Source organism: Capra hircus, chromosome 5, assembly GCF_001704415.2.
Source record: "Capra hircus breed San Clemente chromosome 5, ASM170441v1, whole genome shotgun sequence".
NCBI lineage: Eukaryota > Metazoa > Chordata > Mammalia > Artiodactyla > Bovidae > Capra > Capra hircus.
Window position 1 is genome coordinate 29339252 of NC_030812.1, and position 18941 is coordinate 29358192.

Below are 18941 nucleotides of genomic sequence, written 5' to 3' on the forward strand. Positions count from 1 at the left end.
AAATGAGTGCAAAGCATGCCTCTGTCACTTTGTCTTCTCCAAGGGGGCAATGCTGACTGGGTCTTTGACAATTTTCCTGTAATTCGAGAATGGAGCCCTTCTGGTGCACTGTAAGAAAACTTACCATCATTTCACTCAACTGCTGGTTTTCTTTTCTTTCCTGCTCTCTCTCTTGCTTGTTATTTTTCCCCTTTCTCTTTTCTTCATTCCTTTTTCCTTTCACTCATTCATTTTAGCAAGTATTCAGAGTGCCCACTATATGCCAAGCACTGCTTTAGACACTAATACAGATTACATCTCTGCCCGTGTGGAGTTTATATTCTGGTGGAAGAGACAGACAATAAAGATGTAGCAGGTATAAAACAAAATGATGACGTAGGGTGCAGCATGCTTGGGGCTGGTGCATGGGGATGACCCAGAGAGATGTTGTGGGGAGGGACGGGGGAGGGGGGTTCATGTTTGGGAACGCATGTAAGAATTAAAGATTTTAAAATTAAAAAAAAAATGAAGCAGGTAAGATGGATGAGTGTAGTGGTCAAGGAGACATTTGAGCAGAGGTCTGAGGACAGGAGCGTGGGAGAAAAATAATTCAGGCAGAAGATACAGAACATGAACATGCCTCAAGGCAAGAACATCCTAAGTGTATCTGAGGAATAAGAAGAGAAATGTATGTCCAGTTGTTGTGAGGACATGGACCTTAATTCTGATTAAATGGGGGCCTTTGAAGGGTTTGTGCAAAGGAGTAATGTGATCTGACTGAAATTTTAAAAAGAGGAGGAAGAGACTAGAGGAACAGTAGCAAAAGTGTGAAGACCAATTACAAGACAATTGCAGTGATTTAGGCAAAAGATGATAATAGATTGGACTGGAGTAGTAGCTATATGGGCTTCCCACATGGCTCAATGGGTAAAGAATCCACCTGCAATGCAAGAGACATAAGAGATGTGGGTTCAGTCCCTGAGTCAGGAAGATCCCCTGGAGGAGGGCATGGCAACGCACTGCAGTATTTTTGCCTGGAGAATCCCAAGGACAGAAGAGCCTGGCGGGCCACAGTTCATGGATCGCAGAGTCAGACACAACTGAAGTGCCTGAGCATAGCACAGCACACAGTAGCTCTATAGGTGATGAGAAGTGGTCAGGATTTATACGAAGGTAGAGAGGAAGAATTGCAACAATCCATTTGGCCCAAACACCAGGAAAAATTCCAGTGAGATCAGGAAGGTGGCAGTAAAAACAAGTTTAGAGAAGGGAAAATATTTGTTAGAAGCTTAGCTTTGGACATGTTAATGTAATTCTTTATTAAGACTTCCAAGTAGAGATGTCAAATAGGAGCTTCAATGTACAAATCTGTAACTGGAAGAGATCCAGCCTGGAGAGGAGATGTGTGTGTATCAAAGTATCAGTGGTTTGTAAAGATAAGAAATGGATGAGATCACCTGGGGATTGAGTGTAGCTAGAAAAGAGGTCTGAGTACTGAGCTCAAGGGCAACTTGCCATTTAAAGGTTGGAGAGAGAAGGAAGAACCAGCAAAAGAGACTTAAGAAGGAGCAGCTGGTGAGATGCAGTGAAAAAAAGAGAATGGAGTACCAGACGTCCAGTGAGGAAAGCGTTTTCAAAAGGCAAACTATTGAGTCAAACACACAGATAGGCTAAGAATTAACAACCAGATTTGGCAACATGAAGATCATTGGTCGCTTTGTGCTGTTTGGTAGTGATGGGCTAAAGGCCTGATTGAACTAGGTTGTCCAATCAAGACAGTCGGATAACCACAGTTGATACCGCAAGTGGAGATAAACATTTATGGAACATCTTTAATGTGTCAGGTCCTGAAAGCACTGAGAGGAATAGGATATGGTCCCCGCCTTCAAGGAACTGCTTAGAGTTTAGAAAGTAGGGTTCATTTTATTTATTTTTAAAATCAGATAGCATTCTCTTTTTTAAAATCTTTGTTTATGTTATTTTTGGCTGCACTGGGTCTTCGTTGCAGCGTGCGGGCTTTTCTCTAATTGCAGCAAGTGGGGGCTACTCTCTAGTTCTGGTGCTTGGGCTTCTCACTGTAGCGCCTTCTCTTGTTGCAAGGCACAGGCTCTAGGCATATGGACTTCAGTAATTGTGGTTCCCAGGCTTAGTTGCTCCATGCCATGTGGAATCTTCCTGGACCAGGGATCGAACCTGTGTCCCCTGCATTGGCAGCTGGACTTCCAACCACTGGACCACCAGGGAGTCCCAGAAAGTAGAATTTAGAATCTCAGTGCGGTAAGTACCATTTTAAAGAAATGTGCAAGGTGCTGGGGGAGAATTAAAGAAGGACTCATAACCTGGACTATGTCATGTCAAGGGAGACATCCCAAAAGAAGTGGTGTCTGACTGAGCCTGAAGGATGACTAGGAATTAGCTAAACAAAGGGGCAAAGGAGTGGTAGAGGAAGCAGCAGGTGCCCAGTGTGGAGGCATAAGAGAACAGGCACGTCTGACAGCAGAAAGCATAGCTGTCTCATTCACCAAGAGGGAAAATTCAGGAAAAGGGTGAGCAGTCAGGGGAGACTTCAGCTTTAGACAAGGGTGAGTTTAGGATATCTGTAGGATTTCCAGGTAGAACTGATAGGTAAGGAGAGCTATCTGGCTCGAGTTATAGGGTGTGAATCATCCATCTAGATGGGTGAAATACATCATCTATAGAAAAATATGTAAGGCGACTAAAGAGGATGACCCAAAAAGGCAGAATGTTGAGGGACCCCACCATATAAGGGAGGAACTAAGGAAGAGAAACCTGTTTAAAAAGAAAAACCTGAAGAATGTCTAGAAAAAAATGGGAAAAAGTCTAGGAAAAAGGGATGTCACGGAAACTAAGGAAGGAAAATTTTTAAAGGGGGGAGTGGTCAATAACATCAGATGCTATAGAGAGATCAAATAAAATAAAGGAGAAGTGTCCATTGCAATTGGCAGTTGAGGTAAAAGGGTGTGAGCAGGTGATTAAAGAAGAAACAATAAACAGAAAAAAAATCCTTTTACCTTACTAATAATCAATGAGATATAAATTTAAATAACTGTGAGATATAAATTATAACCTAAACAGTAGACAGATTTTTTTAATTGATAAAGTCTACTAGGCAATGCCTATTAAAATTTTGGATATGTTTAATACCCATTGATCCTGCAATTCTGCGTATAGGAATGATCATTGAGAAACACAAGTGACATTAAATACATGTAAAATGATATTTATTGCAGGATTCTTTGTAATACTGAAATGTTTAAAATTAGATATTCATCGGTGGGGAAACAGTAAATGATGGTATCTACATTCATTATAATAATATATCATATGTTATATATGATATTATATCATATGGTTAAGATTTTATGTAACATGGAAAGGTATCAAAAGCACATTAAATGATTAAAGCACTTATGTGTAGAATAGTAAGTATAGTATGACTTCGTAGAAAAAAAGATACTGTATAAAAATAAGGGAAAAGTTGAGAGCATGCGCAGCAAACTGTTGACAACGGATATCTTGGTTAGGAGGAGCAGAGGAGTCACATAGAGAAACTTGAAGCATATATTCAAGTCATATATATTCCTATACTGACTATGACTCCCCCCCACAATTAGTTTTCAAAAATACTTGTGTAATTGAGAAAAGTAATAAATTAAAAATAATGAAATGAAAATTGTAAAGAAGTAATTGGTGATCCTGATTTGTGCTAATTCAGAAGTGTTTTGGTAGTAGAATTAGAGGGAATGGAAAGTAGTCAGGTAGGAACAGCAACTAGACAAGGCTGTGCTTTCAAGACCCTTAACTGTGAAACATGGGAGACAGCACTAGCTGGAAGAAAACTACATTGAAGATTGGTTGCTTTTTTTTTTAACAAAAATGTTTTATTTTGGATTTATAGTTAGAATTATTAACTTAGTACAAAGAGCTCCCATAAAGCTCAGCCTACCTTTCCCTAATGCTAGCATGTTCTATAACTATGGTACATTTATGAAAACTAAGAAATTAACTTTGGTGTAACCCTATAAGTTAAACTAGACTTGATTCAGATCTTACCAGTTTTTCCATAGATGACAGATGGTTGCTTTTAAGATCTACCAGACTTGTAAGAGGTCTAATTTGTCTCCTGAAGAGCAGGGTGGAATGTATGTATAAATTTATAGCAATGGCTGTCCAGGTGAAAGAATACTTATATTCTTGGAAAGCAAGATAGAGACACATTCAGGAGCAAGTGGGTAAATCTGTTTCTTTAGCAAATGCTGGGATCAGGTTACATGATAGCTTCAATTTCCAGAAATTGAGCCCTTCTTTTCTCTTCCTCTTCCATTTGCATTTAGGACACAGAAACATAAATGATCAATACCACCATTGGTTATATTTGCAGTTTTCCTTTCAAGCCTGGGATATGCCACATCTTGAAATCTGTGCTGTTTGGACAGTCGTCTCCATAATGACTGGCTGCCACTTTTCTGAGTAGCTCTTAGCCTAGAAATGTCTTCCCCTCCTTGGAAGCTGTGCATCCAAGTGGTCTGTATTTCCAGCCTACTGCTGTATCCTACCAGACATCATCCTGCTTTTAAGATGCAGATTCCCCTGCCAAGATTTCAAACATTAAAGCTCATTTGACCCCACCTCTTCATTTTGCAGGTGGAGTAACAGACTCAAAGAGAGGAAGGGATTTATCCAAGGCCCCTTCCAAATCAAATATTCCTGCAGAAAGGACACTGTTGCATGTCCCGAGTGTGCCTGATCCTGTTTTAGGCAGCTGGTGATGATCCAGAGGCAGCATCCACAGAGATTCTCAGCCTTGCTGGGTAGGATGCTGGATGTCACTTTGAGAAAGGAGGCTGTGGTTATCTTGCAACCAGTGGGGCCCTTGAATCCTTGTACCCTCCTTGACTTCCCACTGCCTTATTCTAGGAAAGTACTTGGTAAAATGTTAAAACCTCAATGCAAATGACATTGACTATAATTTCACCTTATTACTCCTCCTCCACCACCTGGCTCTGAAATAATAGAGACTCTAGAGAGAATAGAAAGAACAATAAGAGACTGTAACTCCAGTTCAGGATTTGAGAGATGACTGGATACTGTTTGTTGATTATGATTGTGAGGTGTGGCTGGAGGAGTGAGGAGGGCCACCCATTTAATAATAGTCACCACTATTAGTCAAATACAACATATGTGCTTTGTGTAGTTGCATTTATTGTCCACAATGGCCCTGTATGGTAGTTTCCAAAAATTAGAAAACTTGCCCAAGGTCGTTTGGCTGAATGAAGCTGGATTATATAAGCATTATATGCTCATTATAGGAAATACAGATACCATACATAAAAGAGGTAAGTGATGGGGATTTGCTGTATAGCATAGGGAATTATGGGGCTTCCCAGGTGGTACTAGTGGTAAAAAACCCACCTGCCAATGGAGGAGACATAAGAGACATGGGTTTGATCCCCTGGTTGGGAAGATCCCCTGGAGGAGGGCCTGGCAACCCACTCCAGTTTTTTGCCTGAAGAATCCCATGGACAGAGGTGTCTGGTGGCTACAGTCCATGGGGTCACAGAGTCAGACACGACTGAGGCAACTTAGCACAGCACGACACATGGGAAATTATATTCAATATCTTGTAATAACTTATAATGGAATAAAATCTAAGAAAAAAAAAATCCCTGAATCACTTTGCTATATACCTGAAACTAACAGCATTGTAAATTAACTATACTTGAATTGAAAAAGAAAATAAAGAGAAGAAAATATATTCTCGTTCTCATGCTCAGCTGTGTCCAACTCTTTGCAACGCTATAGGCTGTAGTGCGCCAGGCTCCTCTGTCCATTGGATTTCCCAGACAAGTATACTGGAGTGGGTTGCCTGGCCTGTAGCCCACTGTCCAATGATAACCCAGGCTGCTTCCGTCCCTTACTCTTTTCACCATGCTGCCCAGTCTGCTTTCAATTCTTGCTTTTGTCCTGTGCCTTTTTGCTTTTTGTTCTTTCCCAGAAAGCCTACAGCTACTGCTTCTGCCCCATCTTTTCCTGCCCCAAGCCCTAAAGTCCTGGACAACTACAGGGTCCGGGGCCTTCAGTGCTATCAGACCTCACAGCCCTGCCCTTACCCTACTTGTTCCCACCCCAGCACTTTTGAACTTGTATCCTTAAGAACTCTTTTAATAAAAGAGCACATTTACTCCTCTGTTAAAATGCCCCCCTAAGGGATGTCCTCTACCCAGGTCTTTGTTTGGGACACTGCTGATACTCCATCACACAAATCCTTCTTTCAGGTCATCACAAGTCAAGTGGAAATGACAACTTTCAAACCATTTACAAGTAACATCAAAATTATTTGATATTCCATTGAAGCTTTTTTTGTGTGACATTGTATTTATTTTTAATTATATAATGAAAGCACATTTATTATAAAAAAAAGAAGAAAATAAATCCAAATGCGCATAAATCCATGATCCCCAGAGACAAGCTGTTAACATCATGATGTCTTTTCTTCCAGACTACTTTTCTGTGTTTATATTTATAAACATTTAGGTGTATTATAGGACTTCCCCAGTAGCTTAGCAGTAAAGATTCCACCTGCAATACAGGAAAGGCAGGAGATGTGGGTTTGATACCTGGATTGGGAAGATCCCCTGAAGGATAAAATGGCAACCCACTCCAGTATTCTTTGCTGGAAAACTCCATGGACAGAGGAGCCTGCTGGGCTACTGTCCATCAGGTTGCAAACGGTCTGTCAGACACAACTGAGTGAGTACAGCACATGTGTATTATAGCATGAAATCATGCTGTCATTTTTTTTTCCTTCATTTTTTTGGCCTCACCACATAGCTTGTAGAATCTTAGTTCCCCTGTGCTTAGTTGCTCAGTTGTGTCTGATTCTTTGTGACCCCGTGGACTGTAGCCCACCAGGCTCCTCCATCCTTGGGGATTCTCCAGGCAAGAATACTGGAGTGGGTTGCCATGCCCTCCTCCAGGGAATCTTCCCAACCAGAGATCAAACCCAGGTCTTCCATATTGCAGGCAGATTCTTTACCGTCTGAGCCACCAGGGAAGCCCCAAAGTGAAAGTCTGTGTGTTGTGTCCAACTCTTTGCAACCCAGGCCAGAATTCTCCAGGCCAGAGTACTGGAGTGGGTAGCTGTTCCCTTCTCCATGGGATCTTCCCAACCCAGGGATCGAGCCCAGGTCTTCTGCATTGCAGGGGGATTCTTTACCAGCTGAGCCACCAGGGAAGCCCAAGAATACTGGAGTGGGTAGTCTATCCCTTCTCCAGTGGATCTTCCCAACCCAGGAATCAACCTGGGGTCTTCTGCATTGCAGGAAGATTTTTTACCAGCTGATCTACCAGAGAAGTTCCCCTACCAGGGATTGAACCCAGGCCCACTGCAGTGAAAGCCCCTAACCACTGTATCATCAGGGAATTCCCCATGCTGTCTTATAAATAGCTATTTCCACTCAAAAATGTCTTATGAGCATCTTTTCATGTCAATAAATATACTTTAATCACATGTCTCTGAGAAAAGTAGTGTCCAGTTACCAAGGCAAAACGCCACTTTGATTCTCAGGGCTTCTGTTTGAGCAGGGCATGGCAGGTGAAGTTGGAGACCCAGATGATTCATCCATTGTGTCTCTGGAGGGAGCCCAGAGCCGAGAGTGTTGCTGACAGTTAAGGTAGCACCAGCTTCCAGACCTGTTTTTATTTTTTAAGATTTATTTATTTTTTGGTTTTTGTGGTGGGCGTTTGTTGCTGCACATGGGCTTTCTCTATTTGCAGAAGAGGGAGCAACTCTCTAGTGGCGCACACAGTTCTCATTGTGGCAGCTTGTCTTGTTGTGGAGCACGGGTTCTAGGCACTCGGTCTTTAGCAGTTGTGGCGCACGGGCATGTGGGATCCTCTAGGACCAGGGATTGAACCCGTGTCCCTTGCATTGCAAGGCAGATTCCTAACCACTGAACCACCAGGGAAGCCCCGGACCTGTTTTTGTTTTGCTTTGTTTAACTTTTTATTTTGTAACGGGGTATAGCTGATTAACAGGGTTGTGATGGTTCCAGGTGAACAGCAAAGGGACTCAGCCATGCACATGCATGGAGAAGAATGGCAAAAAGAATAGAACCCAGCCTGTTTTTTAATTCTCTCTTTTCCAACGAGAAAACTTTTCATGCTGCTTCTATTTCTGACCCATACACACTTCCCCCAATGAAGCATCTTGCCAGCTAAGAGTTAAACACAAAAATCAAGCAAAGTTGTTCTTCCCTAAGTTTCTTTTTTCAAGTCTTGGTGTTACTTGAAGTGGCTCTCATTGTGTATTCAGAAGAGTAATAAGGTGAGAGACTTAATTCCCAATATAGCTGCTAATCCTGTTTAATTCCCTAGAGTCTTTCAGTCCTAGGTGGTTTGTCCTTTCTTCGTTGAAAGGCCGGTGAGTCACAGACTGCAGGAATGGAGGGCAAGAAAGTACTGGGGTTTGTGCTTTGTTGGAAAGGTGCTGCTGCTTACTTTATTTAGGAGTGCTTTCGAAGTCTGGGACGTTGAATTTTACTTCACCAAGCATGTCTCCTCTAATTATTACAGAGCAACATGGACAATTTCCAGATTGTTTTCAATGTCTTATATGTATCAATTAATTGCAGTTTGACCCAGGTGAAAAAGAATTGTCTTAGATGTGTGTCTTTCCATCAAGAGAGGGAGTAGTTTCATATGAAACCTGGCCATTTTGCAACCAAAAGGTCTGGAAAATAGTGAATATTCTAATAGAATTTATACATGACCAACATGTAGAGAAGAACAGTGTGTGTGGGGGGAAGGATTCAGTTATTATGTAAAAATAAAAATTTTTCATGTAAATTATGTTACGTATGATGATATATCACTTATGCAAATACATGCAAAAGTCTGATGGTTGCTTTAAATTTCCACAAATAGTTTCAATTCTTGATGCTACTATCCACAATTATTGGTATTGTGTAGTGTAAGCTATACTGCATCTTTGTCTCATTTAAAAGAAAAAAACCCAGCAGGATTCACCACGTAATTTTGTGGCATGTAATAATGAAATTTTATTAGTACATATTTACAGGATTTAAAGTAACTGATAATTTGCTTTTTCTTTCTGTTCTCCCCATTAATCTCTGGGTAAAAAAATCCCTTGTCTCCAATCTAACTATCATTAGATCTGGGCTCTCCTTTCTTCTCATTTTGTCCTTATAAGGCTATCCTGTTTTATCACTTCCTGCTTTAGCTCCTGACTTTTTCTCTCTTCCCTTCTCCCGGGGTGGATGCTTTCTCCATGTGGCAGGGCTGTAACTGTTCACAGCTGTCGGAGACGCCAGTGGAGCAGGAGCAGCTTGGAGTTTTAACTTTCATTTTACAAAGAACAACATGTTTGAAGGTTTCAGCAGGCAAGTTATAACTGGCATTCACTTTTTGTTCTTCTAGAACACTGAAAATCTCCCTCAGCATTTTAGAAGGGGGAACCTGACTGCGTTAAGGAAGAAGTGGGAGAACCCAGTGCTAGGAGCCGACTCTCTCCCAGACTCAGTGCGAAACAGCAGCGCAGAGGTCAGGCACAGAGGCGATCCTCCTCCCGCTGAAGTGGTGGGCAGCTTTGCCTCTGACGTCCAGGCTGACCTAGAGGAGCTAGTCCAACCCAGACCTAAGATCAGATCGCCTCCTGAAGCTCCTACTAAGTACCCGCACCCCCGCATCAAAGACAGTGAGCATCTTAAAGACCGCTCAACAGAAAGTAAAAAGATGGAAAATTGTCTGGGAGAATCCAGATATGAAGTAGCAAAACCCGAAATGAGTGAAAACGCAGAAACTGCAAACAAAATAGAGAAATACAATGTTCCGCTGAACAGGCTGAAGATGATGTTTGAAAAAGGTGAACCAACTCAAACCAAGGTAAGGATCGGGTGGGTTTAAAACTTGAAAAAAGGCCAATTCAGGTAACTAAACAAAGCTTTTTTTCTAGTCTAGACTGTTTGAGTGGTGGCGAGTATGTGGTCAGTATGTCTTTTGATTCAAGTTAGACGAGTAGTTAATAAAAAGTCTCAGATGAATTATTTACAGAAATGCTAAGATTTGTGGGTCTGTGACCCAGTTTCACATGAAATTAAGTGCACACTGGGATACAGGTCGATACCTAGAAAGGAAGAGAGCTTGATGCCGTCTGGGTTATGTGTTTTCCTACACTTGGCCTTTTGATTTGTCTTCCTGTGCCTTTTGTCATTAGTAGCTTTGGGGGGTGGAATTACTGCTGAATCTCTCTCTGCCTGGACACAGCTGCAGGCTGAGTGTTAAGGCCAGAGTTTAACATTAAGACTGAGGCTTAGTTGTCTTCTTGCTAGCTGAATCCTTTCTCTTCTTAACTTCCTCATCTGTGCCTTCCAACAAATGTTTTCTATCAGCTAAAATCCTGTCCCTGGAAAAATCAATGAAAATAGCCAGACTAGCTGTAGCCTTCAGGAGTTTTGACTTGCAAATGCACAGAGTTGCATTTTCCTACAACTGCTAATGAAATTTGATCCTTAGTGTGGAGTGCAGACCAGGTCCCCAGAGGGAATTACTTAACTAGAAAATGAGTTACATATGCTGGTGACTTATAACACAATCCAGGGGCCGCAGAGCTGGTCAGTTTTTCCAGTTTTCTCATACTTTCCTGCATATCTGGCTTTGTACATGGGGTTCGTTTGTTATAACAGTCATTATAATGAAATAAACAGATCTGATGGGGAGCAAAGCCATCATTTACTCTAGATCACATCTAGATGGGAACGTGGACTTTTTTTTTTTCCAGCTAAATATTTGGTCCAAATGTCTACATTTGTGAAGTAATGGTAGGAAGTGTTTCTTCTAAGGCAAAAATGAGATAACTCATCCTAGAATTCCTCAGTTATGTTTGATGCGATTTAGCCATCCCTTCTTGTATCTTGCAGTGCCTGTCTCTTTTCTCCTTAGGAAAGTTCTTTAGTGTTCAGCGATCATCAGTTGAGGAGGTAGAAAGAATTTTTAAAGGTTTGCAAAACTAGAACCCTTTCTCTGCATGAGTTTTAACTCTGTTTTAACATAAACCAGTTGGCAAGAGATGTAACCACAAAGCAGTTTTATGACTTTTCTTAAACTCTCTTCTCTCTCAATTTTGAGTCCTCTAGGCCTGCCAACTCCCCTTTTCTCCTTTATGGTCTTAATTTAAAAAAAAATTTTTTTTTTAACTTAAATGGGAGAAAGAATTTTAAATGGAAGGAAAAAATGTCAGAAATCCTAAATAGAGAGGAAGGGGCTTTGTTGTGTGTCAAAGCACCATTGTAAGTCCCCTCCTCTCAGACGCGGTTAGGGGCAGGACGGCTGATGTCATGGTAGCACAATGTAGATTCAGTGCAGAAGGCTAGTACATGTCAAAACTGGCCTAAGGTTGGAAATGACTGGGACTGCAGCAAACAAAATGCTGATTATGTGTAAAGATCTGGTAAGAGACTTTTTTCTCATAAATGTCTGGTGAAGATGGGTTAGAACAAGCCTATCTTTTTGTGGCTGGTCAGAGTGGAGAAAAAAAAATTCTCATATAAAGGAAGATCTTACTAGATCAGGCTGGCATTCAGCCTGATTGCTACTGGGTCTAAGAAGATGGAGGGGTTCTAAGACTGACCAGGCCTTTCGAGGGGGAGCTTTTTAAACTTCCTGATTATATAGTCATTTGTCCTTTAATGAACTTGCATAGGGAGTATAAAACGCAACTGCCATTGTTTTTGTTTTCTATTTTTTGGCCACACTCAAGTGGGTTATGGGATCTTAGTTCTCCGACTGGGATTGAACCTGTGCCCCCTACAGTGAAAGTGCAGTGTCTTAACCACTGGACCACCAGGGACGTCCCTGTGCTTGGTTTTATACCTGCTTCTAAATAAGCATCATTACCCATGTTAGCAACAGCCTACTTAAAAATATTTGTCTAATATTTCAATAAAACTGGTAAAAAAAAGAAGTTTTGTCTACTTTAGATTATGGAATGATTAATCAGTTTGAAACTAGGTTATGGTTATTGCTAACATAACTTCAGCTTTAGTATGGATAAGGCTTTAATCAGGAAGTCACGTAATTGGATCTTTGGAAGAAAGCTCTGAGAAATATGGTAGACACACTAAGCAATCTTTTCAGGAGCGAGAGTGAGGAAGTAAGAATGATTACCTCAGAGCTAAAAAATTAGTACTTCTCTGAGACAAGTGAATATATTAGGTACAAATCATGTGAATCTTTGTCTCCATAATTGAATTTAGAGAACTGGACTGAATCTCAGCTAACTAGTTGAGCAGGGTCAGGGAGCACATAGATAATGGAAATACATGATCCAAATCTCTTTATCTCCTAAATCTTTTTTATCAGAGTTATTTACAGGAGGCCAAGGTAATTGCCTGAGTTCCTTAGTCTCTCTTAGTCTCTCTTGCTCCCTTTTATCTGAGATGGTTCTTGCCCACTTTTCTGCCTGATCTCTCCTCTGCAGTCCTTTTTTATTTCTCTGTCCCTTGTGTAGTCTTCTCTCTTTCCAGGACTCCAAAAGATGGATTCCAAAACTAGATTCTCATCTTGAATTCTTCACCCAAGCTTTAGCTCCAATTTTGTGGTTGCCTGCCAGATTGCACACCTCTTTGTGAATAAAACTAAAGCATTCAATTTCAAGAAAACTAAAGAAGAATCCATTATCTTCCTCTCTTAGTGTATCACCATTCACCACATTTCCTGTTCTATAAAGTTTGGGATCAGTTCTTTTTGCCTGCCTCTTCTCAGTCAGTCACTTACTAAGCCATCTAAATGAGTCTGCACATCTCTCAATATGGGCCATTCTCTCCAAGAGGTCCCACATCTAGTTCTGTGGTTTAGCCTTATTATATCTTGACTTGTGGTATTGCTACAACCTTGCCTATTGGCCTCTCATTTTTTTCTTTCCTTTCATCCTCCACACTGTTGCTATTTATTTTTCTAAGCATAGTTGTAAATTATGCTATTCCCTTGATCAGAAACTCTTGATGTCTCAAAATAAATCCATATTTAATATTTGGGTCTTCCACAGTCTGATCTAAACCCACCTTTCCAATCTCCTAGCTAAGCTCAGATGGTAAAGAACCTGCCTACAATGCAGGAGACCCAGGTTCGATCCCTGGATCAGGAAGATCTGCTGGAGAAGGGAATGGCAATCCACTTCGGTATGCTTGCCTGGAGAATTCCATGGACAGAGGAGCCTGGCAGGCATAGAGTCCACGGGATTGTAAAGAGTCAGACACAACTGAGCGACTAACACACACACATACAGCTAATCTAATACTCAAACCCTGGATTAGTCCTCATTTTAAACTAGTTATGTCTTTCCCTTGACTTCTACCTTTTGAAATCTTACTCATCAGGTCTATTAATACTAGGAGAACTTACTTCAGTTTTTTCCCATATGAAATTACCTTCACCCTCCTGACCATCCTGTAGAATTTCTTACTTCTCTTTGGCCACTTTTATCATGCTGCTTTAATAGTCTGTGTGAGTTTGTGTACTTCCCAGTCTATACAATTCTTTCAAAGTAATGTTTCCTTTATCTCCCAGTGGTCAACCCAATGCTTGACTCTTAGGGTTTATTTAATAAAAAGGAGAAAAGAAGCTTAGATCTCAACTTATAAATAATGACAACTGATCACTTTTCCTCTACTTTTAGTGAATAGATGGGTTATTTAAGTCAGGTGGTTTAGTTGAACATGATAGTTCTAATTCCTACTGCAAATGAGCAGTGGATGGATTAGTGTAACCTATCAGTATGAGGAAAGAGAAGCCCTCCCTAGCGGCACACACTGAGTGTGGCTTCACATCCCTAACTGCACATGTATGTGGATCTGGGTTTTAGGTAGCCTTTTATGAAAAAGCTGATCAAGCAGTTATTCAGTTATCATCATGTTGACATCTAAATTCATAATCTTCAAAGGTCATGATGCAGTTATTCATATGACCAGACAGTGTAAGGAGCATGTGACAGGCTCCTTAAGTCTCACTTATTTCTATTAGGTTCCTAACGTATTTGTTTCACACAAATCCTTGGATAGGAGAATAAAGACCAAAGAATTGGAAGGTATATTTCTACCTTCATAACCTAATTAAAATCCTATCTTTTGCTTGGGTCAAGGTTAAACCAATTCATTGTGATGCAAGAAAATAAAGCTTGAATATGGACATCTCTTGATTCTTCTACACAAATTCTGACTACTGCTTCTTCCTTGCAGTGTTTCCCTCTTCTAGGAGAGGAGTTAGGTAAAGAAAAGAAGAGAAGAAAATAGAATGCCTCCTCACCAAAAATCTCTGTTTTCTAGAACACACAAACACACTCACGCATTCGCTCTTTGGGGGCTAACCAAGGATAGGAGGTAGTAATGAGAAAATAATGGTGGGGAAATCCCTGGTGGTCCAGTGGTTAAGATTCCATGCTTCCACTGCAGGGGGCCAGGGTTCGATCCCTGGTTGGAAAGCCCACATGCTCCACAGCCCCCCACCCCCCAAAAAAAGAGAGAGAGAAAGTGATGATAAGTAAAATTAAAATCATTAGGGCAAAAATTGTTCTCTTCATCCTTTTTCCCTGTTATTCATGGTATACTTTAATGCTTTCAGTTAATTAATTGTATTGTTTTATACTACAAAGTCTAAACAACTACAATAGAAATATCTCAATTAAAACAGAAGTTTCCCATGTCCCATCAACTTGTCACTTCTCTGCTGTTTCTCTCCTTAGACTCCTAAACTCTTCAACTTCCCTTATAATTTCTGCCCTTCTAATCACCAGGATCAGAAGGGCACGGCATCAAAATGCCGTGTGTATGGCATTTTGTGTATGGCTGGCATCAAAATGCCAACAAAAGTTGTGCTTTTTAATGTAAGAGTAAAACCATCTTTCTTCAAACAGTCCAACATTTTTGTGGTTTCTCTTCTTCTAAGTTCCTGGAAGTGACACTTGTGTTTTGTTTAGTTTTGCGTGACACTAGTGCATAGCAGTGTTTATGTGTTGATGTAGTGGAGTGAACCCTTTAGAAAAGAAGACGTCCAAACTCAAGTCTGATCTGTTCATCAGCTATTTATCCAGAACCAACTGATCTGTAAACTACATCAGAGAAACAATTTATATTTGCTTTCTCAAAGAATGGGTAGTTGTCCATAGGGAATTCCTGCACTGTTGTAAAAAGTATCCATAATGTTTTATTTTCTCCTCTCTGGGCTAATAATTGCATGTGTTCCCTTATCTACTTGTTGTTATCTTAATAAAGTTTTTCTTCTGCTTGGTTTAGTGGCTTAAGTAAATTATTTGGAATTGTATTCCCAGAGGAATACAATTCTGAGGATGTTCATAATTGGTATTAATTGAATATCGGTAAGTCATAATCTTAAAATGGGTTTAGGGAGGAAAGGGATTTTAATAGCTAACTCAATATCACTGTGGGGTCTAATATAGTCACCCTAGAGTAGGGGAATATATCTTTTGCTTATCGGCAATACATTGCTAGTGTTTTGAATGTAGGTAACTGGTTTTGTTAAATAAATACAAGGATTATCTTTGTTTTTCTATAATACTGTCTTTCTCATATATCCTATTAAAACTGATTTTTTTTTTTGCTAATTTGTTGTATTCATCTACAGTTTATAGCTATGTAGTTTTGAGATGTGATTTTGCTCTCAATGTTATTTTTCTCCCCTCTATATTGTTTCTTTAATATAACATTTTTTTAATTGAAAGAATACAAGTACAACATAAGCTACAGGTGTACAATATAGTGATTCACAAGTTTTAAAAGTTATACTCCATTTATGCATGCTAAGTTGCTTCAGTCTGTCTGACTCTTTGCGACCCAGTGGACTGTAGCCTGCCAGGCTCCTCTGTCCATGGGATTCTCCAGGCAAGAATACTGGAGTGGGTTGCCATGCCCTTCTCCATCTTCCCGACCCAGGGATCAAACCTGTGTCTCTTATATCTCCTACACTGGCAAGTGGCTTCTTTACCACCACGCCACCTGGGAAGCCAGTACTCCATCTTTAGTTATTATAAAATATTGGCTATATTCCCTGTGTGGTACAGTATATCCGTGTATATTATTTTGTATCCAATAGTTTGTACCTTTTGCTCCCCTAGTCCTGTATTACTCCTTCCCCTTCCTCTCCTCACTAGTAACTACTAGTTTGCTCTCTGTATCTGTGTCTGCTTCTTTTTTGTGTTATATTCACTAGTTTGTTATATTTTTTAGACTCTACATATAAGTAATATCATGCAGTATTTATTCTCCATCCCATGTGTTTCACTTAGCATAATACCCTTCAAGTCCATCCATGTTTATGCAAATGGCAAAATTTTGTGGCTGAGTAGTATTCCATTGTGTGTATATACCATATCATTTTTATCCCTTCATCCATTCAATTTAAGTTCTTAGTGTTATTTTGATTGACCTCTCTATCGGGCTTTCCCAAGTGGCACTAATGGTAAAGAACCTGCCTGCCACTTCAGGAGATGTAAGAGATGCAGGTTTGATCACTGGGTCTGGAAGATCTTTGGAGGTGGGTCTGCCAACCCACTCCAGTATCCTTGCCTGGAGAATCCCAGGGACAGAGGAATCTGGCAGGCTGCAGTCCCTAGGGTCGCACAGAGTCAGACAGGACTGAAGCAGCTTAGCATGCATAGCAGTATATTTCTTTCTTTTTTTTAGAAGTATATTTCTTGTAAAGACCTCCTACTAAGCACAGATTAAATTTTATGTATCCTTAATTAGTACCTCTGAATAAATCTTTGGTCTTTTGTGGTAAGATAGTGACAGATTCAGGTGTAGAGGTGCCAGCCAGGGAATCCTGACCTGTTTGTTATCCTAAGTGGCTGTCCTTGATGTGTCAGTTAGAGACCAGTCATCTCTTTTCTGCTTACTTTCATGCCAGTTAACTACATACTGGTTTCTATTCAGTTCCATTAAAATAAAACTTGTTGAAAAGTAGTATCAGAGGACTGGAACATTCTCTAAGCAATATTGGCTACAGTAGAGTTTGGAGGGGCCAGAAAGACACCGTTTGCCCCCCAAAATCACCTTTTCTTTATACGACTGGACTCACTTTTGGATAAAGCAACACAGGTGTGTATCCAGATGAACTGATTAATCATTTCCTCTAGCCTTAGTTACAATGAGTGAGCAATCCCTGTCAAGATCGTTGACATAAATCCTAGAACTATTGATATAAGTGATTGTAAAACGTTATTTAATTCAGCTCATTGTTCTCAGGCAGTTAGGATATTAAAATCCCTGTTTTACAGATGGAAACAGCTTACATGAGAGAAATTAACTGATTTTTTTTTTAATGACCCAATATCATGTAGCTACTTAATGTCAGAACAAGAACTGAAATAGTGTAGTACCACCACTTCTGCCGTAAACACTGTCTTCATGGATGTTATAGTAGCTATTTATGGGATAAAAACATCTGGCCTTACATATTTTTGAAATCCAACGAAACCAGGAAAAAATTAAAACATATTAATGGCTGTCTTCTCAAAGACTTCAACTCATATCTGTCTTCTTTCTCCATTAAAAATTTTTTCTGTATTTATTTATTCTTTCTGGCTGCCCTGGGTCTCCTTTGCTGCGCGGGGACTTTGTCTAGTTGCGGCGAGCAGGGTCTACTCTTTGTGCTGTGCGCGCTCCTCATTGCAGGGGCTCGTCTTGTTGCAGAGCATGGCTCTAGGCACACCAGCTCAGTCGTTGTGGCACGTGGGCTTTCTTGCTCCACTGCATGTGGAATCTTCCTGGACCAGGACTGGAACTTGTGTCCCCTGCATTGGCAGGTGAATTCTTAACCACTGGACCACCAAGGGAAGTCCCTCTTTTTACCTTTTATAGTCTTTTTACTGAATAAAAGACATCAGGGCAATGAAGAGAAGTACACTGGAGTGTAAGAGATCTGTACTGAAACTCTTGACTTAGAAGGCTGTGGGTTTGGTAGGTTTGTTTTTCTTATATAAGTCAGTCATGTGAGCAGTCATACACAGGGTAAACCAGAAAAAGTCAAATATCTTGGAAGAAAGAGTAACCTTTGCCAATTGTGCACACAGTTGTGCACAGTGATACCTTTATCGTCGCATAACTAGATTTCAGACCGTTTTAGGTACCGTGTGCTGTTTTGTGCTCTTTACCTTTGGTTTGGTCTTTTTTATACACACCTTCCTTTGTACCTTCCTAGTTCGTGTAGTTATCCTTTTACAGCAATAGGTTATTTCATTATACATTTTGATCACTCCCCAGTAATTAGATTCTTTTCCAGCCTGATTAAAAAGCTCTAAACATCTTGGCAGAAACATTTTATTTTTAGTTGGTAGGGGAGCCATATTACTGAATGGTGTTACCAAGGTCAAAAGACATAATTCATTGAACATTCTTCTTGCAAATTTTTAGCTTATTATCAAAGATTATATTATTTAACAGTGCTAACACAATCTAAGGACATAGTCAATTCCTCACCAGTTCCTCATCGGCATTTGGTTTTACCATTCTTATCTATTTATGTTAATTTAATAAATATGAAGTATCATCTCTCCTTCCTTTTCTTTATTTTTAATTATAAGAGAAACACATAATTTTTGTAGAACACTTAGAAATACAAAATATGGGAGTTCCCTGGTGGTCTAGGGGTTAGCATTTGAGGCTTTCACTGCTATGGCCCATGTTCACTCTAGTTGGAAACTAGAACCCACAAGCTTCGTGACATGGCCAAAAAAAACCCTTTTATATATATATATATATAAATACATATAAATGTATATATATGTATAGAAATCCCTCTGGAGACAAGTGCTTCTTCTATGTGTAGCTTTTACTTAAATGAGCTATTTTTTTTCTACTAGAGCTCTTGAAGAAGGAAATGTTTATCTCTCAGTATTTTGAGAACTTAAGGCC

The 18941-nt window shown here is 40.1% G+C and overlaps 1 protein-coding gene across 5 annotated transcripts in view; it reads left to right on the top strand.

Moving 5' to 3' along the window:
• LIMA1 (LIM domain and actin binding 1) overlaps positions 1-18941 on the top strand; it is a 90445-nt gene that overhangs the window by 45551 nt on the left and 25953 nt on the right. For all 5 annotated transcript variants that reach the window (XM_005679971.3, XM_005679972.3, XM_018047801.1 and 2 more), the window contains one exon: positions 9439-9903. In XM_005679971.3, the coding sequence (XP_005680028.2) occupies positions 9439-9903 (465 nt within the window). The remainder of the gene's footprint in view (positions 1-9438; positions 9904-18941) is intronic.